General features: G+C 46.6%; 1 protein-coding gene across 1 annotated transcript; it reads right to left on the reverse strand.

Moving 5' to 3' along the window:
• Positions 1-7: 7 nt before the first annotated feature.
• On the reverse strand, positions 8-6,381 carry AHSA1 (activator of HSP90 ATPase activity 1). Its single transcript, XM_064423743.1, has 9 exons — positions 6,126-6,381; positions 5,642-5,832; positions 5,376-5,458; positions 4,601-4,718; positions 2,958-3,046; positions 2,484-2,618; positions 1,638-1,739; positions 1,048-1,099; positions 8-645 (listed from the first exon to the last, which is right to left on the reverse strand). The coding sequence occupies exons 1-9, from the start codon at positions 6,203-6,205 to the stop codon at positions 473-475; spliced, it is 1,023 nt and encodes a 340-aa protein (XP_064279813.1). The 5' UTR covers positions 6,206-6,381; the 3' UTR covers positions 8-472.
• Between the last annotated feature and the right edge of the window lie 110 nt (positions 6,382-6,491).

The raw sequence follows: 6,491 nt of genomic DNA on the forward strand, positions 1-6,491 counted from the left end.
AAATGGGAAGGGTTTGAAACATTTACTACCGGCAGATCAAAAGCAGAGGGAAAATGAGCAGCTGCTCAGACTAAAAACTGCATCAAGCTCATGCTCTGTACTCCCCCAGAAGTGAGGAGTAAATCACATTGGCATCAGCAATCCTCATTGATCGGTGTTTTTCTAGACAGATCTCTCCCTCAGCCTATCGCCCAACCCTTTGAACTCAAGCCAATCCGAGGACACGAATTCCACAGGGTTTTTTTAAGTTAGGTTTATTTAGCAATAGAAGTATGTACATGTAAGAGAATCCCCTGCAGCACAAGACATGCACAAAGCAGTGAGGGACTGAAAGTGGTGCTGCTCCATGGCCTTCTTCATCACCTGTCATCCCACTTTACTCAGCGGCAGGGCCAAGATTAGAAAGGAACAGGCAATAATTTTATCAGTCCATGTGGCAGAGTCTTCAGGCAGAGCCTCCCAGCAACCGGTATTAAAACAAGCGGGCACCATAGCCAAATGTCTGTTTAATGCCCTCGAAGTAGTAGCGCTGCCAGCCTTGCTTTGTTCTTTCTTCCTCACTGGCAGGAACGCCCTTACCTTCCAAGCACACCTCCGTCTCGCCACCTTTGTCATTGAAGTTCAAGGTGATGGTTGCAAAGTGCCCTAGAGGAACCGAAGCAGATCTGTCAGCAGTGTGTAGTACAGTACACACAGCCCCTCCTTTCACAGGGCACCACTTAAGACTCTTCCAGGTCCTTCCCAGAGGATCTACTTATGGCAGCTGTAGGCCTTCCCTAAAACACTGCGAGAAGAGGGTTCCCTCTCCCTGCGGTTTGAAGCAGTTGCAGCTACAGCTGCACAAGCAGCGACTTCATCCTTCCTACCTGGTCACTGCTCTACACAGTGGCTGAAGATGCACACACGATAATGTGGGATAGGAAACTGGAATAACACTGGAGCAGCTCCCAGAACATCCTGTGCTCCCTGATCAGGAGCCACAATTAAGTGTGGCAAATGGGGATGGTATCCTTCAAACACAGGCAAGTCCATTTCTGGACTACTTACCAGCTGGCCAAGATTTAAATCTCCATTTCATAACAAGTTGCTTCTCAGGAACCTTGAAAAGGAAGACAAAGATTCAGTAGTAACTTTTTGTAAATCCTACAGTCTAACAGAAAACATCTAGAATTGTGTTGATATGAATGAAGCCTTAGAGATCCCTTGTGAAAAACACACACAGAGGGAAACAGATTTTAAGTGCCATTTTCTTTTCAATCCCCTTCCAGAAAGGTATGTAGCCCCAAACACTGAGAGAGTCCCTGACTGTCCAGAACACTTTAGTGGCAATGGAGCCAAAGAGAAGGAGGGTCAGTTACTGTCTATAATGCTCCTCCAACCCCTGACAAGTAAAATCACAAAAAGACAGGGGAGATCTATGACTGGAAGTGACATTTTCTCCCCAGACTGAAGTGCCATGCATTAATCCATGCTACTAGGAATGCTTCAATAGCCATAGAAATTATAGGTAACTATTGGGCACCAGGTGGAACCCCACAGTCAGCTAACAAAAGCATTGTAACAGAACTGATAAAAAGTTACAGCCTGATAACAGCGCTGCCTCTGAGCAAGATACACCTGAACTGGTTAGTACTTACTAGGTCAACAAACTCTCCTGTGACACTGCCATCCAGCAACTGAAACTTGCCCCCTTTATCGGCCTCCAAGGTGGCTTGTGCGTGGGTGAAAGCTTGGACCATCTGAAAAGAATTCAGGAGCAGATCTGTATTACTTGATGTTATTTTCCTGCAAACTCATTGCCTAATGCCTCCCACCTAGATACAAAAGTTCTGGAAGAGGAGGTAGGTCAATAGTGTAAGGTCTTCAGAAAAAGACAAAACCCCTGGCCAGAAAAGCAAGTTTTTAGCTACTACAGCAACATTCCACCTGCCCAAAAAGAACCTCTGGCTTTCATAGTGCTATGCACTGTTTTGTTTCACACAGTGATTTACTTTGTTGATTTCTTAATGAAACCTAGTTCTAAGAAAAAAATATTCTTTGCTTTTTCATTTTTCTTATCAAAACAGGAAGAACAAAAGACTATATTTAAATAATGACACAATGCTGCTCTCTCCTCCTAATTTAACGGCATGCGGAAAAGTGGAAGCTATTCCCAAAGCATGCTTTTGATACCACCTAACCTGAAAAGGAAAAAACAAACCAGAAGCACACAACTGTAAATCCCAAGTGGTCTGGCCACATGCATAAGGGATACACCTACAGACAGATGCTGACAGCAGTCTGGAACTTGCTTCTGGTTGGCACTAATCCCCTCTTGTCAGCTGTGTGAAAAGATGCACACACAAGCTTTCAGCAGCTACTCTCAGAACTGCTTTCTGATTCCATTCTCGTGGGTTGTGAGCGCCCAACAGAATGTCTTAAAAACCTTATAAGAAAGAGCCTCTGTAGGCAAAGAACAACTGTCAGAAGAAGCCAGGCATTACCTCCTGAGTAACAAATACCCGGTAGAGCTCCTCAGGAGATGTTAAGAAGGTGTCCTTCAAACTGATCTTACAGGTAGGGATCTTGACTCCTATGGATTTGGACTGTGGTGTGGCAGTACTGCTCTTGGCAGCCATCTAACAAAACAACAAGGAAAACAAACACACACACTTTTTTTCACCAAAAAACCCCAAACCAAAAAATCAACAAATGGTTCACATATGCAAGGGGAAAAACCAAGGCTGTTAGTAAAGATGCAATAAGATACAACCATACTTAAATGTAAAAAGCAGATTTATCACTTTGCTTGGAAGAAACATCATGTGCTGCCAATGGAAACAGTCACACTTATTCCACAGATTGCCAGTTCCTGAATATATATCCTATACACAACACAGGCTGCTCCTGTAAGCCCCAGAATCTAGTACAGTGTACTTTCTTCGCTGATCCCAAAGCATGTTTGCAGTTTTGTTTACCTTGCGGTCTTCTGCTTTAGGAGCCACCTGAGGTGCTGTTTCCATATGTTCACCGTTCACTGTGGGCAAAATCATGCCCTGGGTAAATTCTGGAAAGACAGGAATGTGCCCATGAAACTGATAAAAAATCAAGTAAACCTTCAGACTGTACTTTGAAATACACAATCAAAAAGGACTTCCTAGTTTCCCCCTTGCTCTCGGCCAGCATCCATGACCTGAAGCAGTGTTTAAAAAAGTAAACAGACCTCTTTTTACAAGCAATTAATTCTTTCCCTCACTACACTCCACCAAAGGCCCTGTCAGAACCTGCCCACACTAACCATTAGGAACTTACCTCCTCTTCACAGCATCTTCCACAGGCTGCTCTCACACTAAGGTTGGTCAGCCTTAGACTTACGTAGCTTTCTTCCTCTCTCACTCTCTAATGTAAATTGCAGTCACATCACACCTCAAAAACTTTTGCTTTGCCGGCCTAGACACACCGAACCAAGCTTTTCCATTTTTTGTATCACTGCAGTAAACAACAGTAACTTCTTGGATTTATCTTTATCTGCACCAGATGCCAGGACCACACAGGGAGAGCCAGGCAAGCCTCACCAGCACCTACAGCTGCACTAGGTCCAGCAGCACTAACACTTTTCTAACTCCATCAGAATTACACTTGCTTTTTCTCCAGTTCAGTCTGCTTTTGCCAATTATACAACATTTTGCTCCTTTTTCTTCCTCTTCATCTGTTCAGAGTAGCAAAATTCCATTAGAAAGCAGAATTTTATCATATGTGCATAAACCTGTATCCTGCAATATCTGGTTCCCACTTATTCTCATTTATTGCAGCCCACAGGATCATACAGATTTTTCTGATTAGCATTCTTATCTTTCACTGGGTGACTGCATCTCCCAGCCTGAACACTACAGTGCCTGAAAAAAAACCAAGAGTACAGAAATTTAATCCTGGAAAAACAGCAATCAGTGGTAGTTTGTACCAGCATATCTAGGACATGCAATGTAATGTAGCTAAATGGATATAAAAAGCAACTGTAGCATTCCCAGCCTGTATTTGAGAGGAAAGCCAAACTCAACCAAAGCACATTGATTTAACTCCAACTGCTGGACTCAGATTTAACTTAAAAAATAAAAAATAAAAAAGGATCCAGATGCTGAAACAGCTCATTAAAAGACACCAACAAAACCTGCAGAGCAATTTCCAGACAGCAGTTATTCTAAAATCCAAGTAACACTAGATGTCTTTACCAGTGTGGCAAGAGGGAAAAAAACCCCAAAAACAAATGACAAACTGGAGAAGATATCCTTTCCAAGGGAGTAAGCCAGCTGAAGGCCAGATTGTGCCACAGGCAGTGACAATGTCACCAACATGTATTACTGCCTTTCATTTCCTCCACAGCTTCGGGATATGGAAGGCATTCTCAGTTTTGAAACATAAATTCAAAAATACTGCTTATTACTGCATTACCACCAAAACCAATCTTTCTGGGCTGTGCTATGCTGTCTAGAGTCAGAAATACAACTTCACAAAGTTACTGTTATTGCTGTGACACCTTTCTGTTGAGATGGAGAGAACAACTCTTCCCTTCAGAATTAGTCCATATGGGTTCCCATCACACTTCTCCCTCTCAGTTACATACCCGTTTTCAGAGTGCTGATGTAAGTTTTCATTGCATCTCTAATTTTCTTTCCACCCTCTTGCTTCATCAGGGTCTTCAAGTTAGTGTCAGGCTCATCTTTAGCAAGGCTGACAAGGATCTGAACAATAAATACAAGCACTGATTAACAAGGACAAATGTGCAGGGTAATAAAAGAATTATCAATTCAACATCACAGACTTTGGCTAAACTTTCACAGAGAGCCCTGCAGTTTCATTCATCTTTCACTTCACCTCTCCCAGCCTGCAGCACTGTACGTGTGTGCCCAAATGCCTCCTGTGCTACAGAGCCCTCTGCATCCAGCAGACAGGAATTAATTTGGTAAAGATGCAACGTGACAGGGAAGTGGCTCTTTCTCAGGGAGTGCAGTGACAGAGTGAAAGATAACAGTTTTAAGTTGAAAGAGGGTAGATTTAGATTAAAAATTAGAAGGAAATTCTTTAAGGATGGTGAGGCACTGGAACAGGTTGCCCATAGAATCTGTGGATGCTCCATCCTGGAGGTGTTCAACGCCAGGCTGGATGGAGCTCTGAGTAACCTGGTCTCGTGCCAGGTGTCCCTGCTCATGGCTGGGAGGCTGGTAACAGATGACCTTTAAAGATCTCATTCAACCCAAACCATTTTTTGATTCTGTTAACTTCAGCAGTCTCTAGCAGTAAAAATTCTACACAAATGTTCTAAGAAAGGTAACAAGAAGGGAAATATTAGTGCTGTGAGCACTCCTGTTAGAACATTCCATAGGTCCAGCTTTGCTTACCTCAACTTCATCGATGTCATTTTCATCTGAGAGATTAGGAATCTCCACATAACCTTTGTACTTCACTCCTGTCTTTGAGGTGCCTGCAATTAAAATTATATTGTTCAGATCAACCGTTCTTACTCTGCTTGTTGTCAAAGCAAACCTGCATTGTATCAAAATACGACACTTCCCTTTATTATTATTTCCCAAATGAAACGTGTATCCTTACCCTTGATGTTTTACATGCATCTGACCTTGGAACAGGAGGGGTGCATATCACTCACCAGTCCACGCCAGCTTGATGGCCCACTCATAGAAGAAGATCAGTTTCCCTTTGCGGTTGTTAATGGAGGCCTCTCCGTCCAGTTTGCTCACTTCTGTCACCTCACACGTCCCTTCCTCTCCCTCCACCCTGACAGGCAGCAGGAGAGCTTTCAGCCGCTCCGTGGACCAGTTGGAGGCATCCCTCTCTGTCCTGCAGGAAAGCCGAGCAGGTGACAGTGTGGGACAGGCCAGGCTGACAGCGCACACGGGGACTGTGCAGCGCTCCCCACTCTTGTCCCCCTGCCCCGCTTCACCACAAACACACGCACATTTCCTCCCCAGGCCACCTGCAGCCATTCCCCGGCACAGCTGGGCTCGGGCACGCCGCCACGGGCCCCGCGGAGGATCGGCCCGGGCAGCGCCGCCTCAGCAGCGCCCGCGAGGAGCGGCCCCGTGCCCGCCGCCCCGGCCGCGCCGCCCCCCGCCGGCTCCGGCCCCGCTCACCAGTGCCAGTTGTTGACGTTGGTGGCGTCGGCCCGCTGCTCCACGATCCAGCGCGGGTCTCCCTCCCCCCACTTGGCCATCGGGACCGGGATTGCCGCCTCCGCTCCGAGCGCCCGTGGAAGCTGCTAGAACCGCCGCGCCGCCTCCCGCCTTCCGCCCGCCGCGGGCCCTTCCGGCACGCCCCCGCCGCGCGACCCCGGCTTATTGGTTCCGCCCGGCTAGTTGGTTCCGCCGCGCTGCAGGCAGCTTGGGGCCGGGGCTGGTGCTCCCGTCCCGTCCCGTCCCGTCCCGTCCCCGCCGGCCCACAGCTCCCGGAGTCAGCCCACAGTTCCCAGAGCGCCGATCGCGATTGCCGGCCCGGACACC

The sequence above is a fragment of the Passer domesticus genome, chromosome 6 (assembly GCF_036417665.1).
Source record: "Passer domesticus isolate bPasDom1 chromosome 6, bPasDom1.hap1, whole genome shotgun sequence".
NCBI classification, from domain to species: domain Eukaryota; kingdom Metazoa; phylum Chordata; class Aves; order Passeriformes; family Passeridae; genus Passer; species Passer domesticus.

What these genes read in the sequence shown, in the direction of transcription:
- AHSA1 (XM_064423743.1), bottom strand. Translation starts at nt 6,205, where the DNA reads ATGGCCAAGTGGGGGGAGGGAGACCCGCGCTGGATCGTGGAGCAGCGG. An exon ending in CAGGAGAGTTTGTTGACCTA is followed by an intron (nt 1,100 to 1,637) that starts GTAAGTACTAAC and finishes TTCCTTTTCAAG; the next exon opens with GTTCCTGAGAAGCAACTTGT. An exon ending in ATTTAAATCTTGGCCAGCTG is followed by an intron (nt 646 to 1,047) that starts GTAAGTAGTCCA and finishes CGGTTCCTCTAG; the next exon opens with GGCACTTTGCAACCATCACC.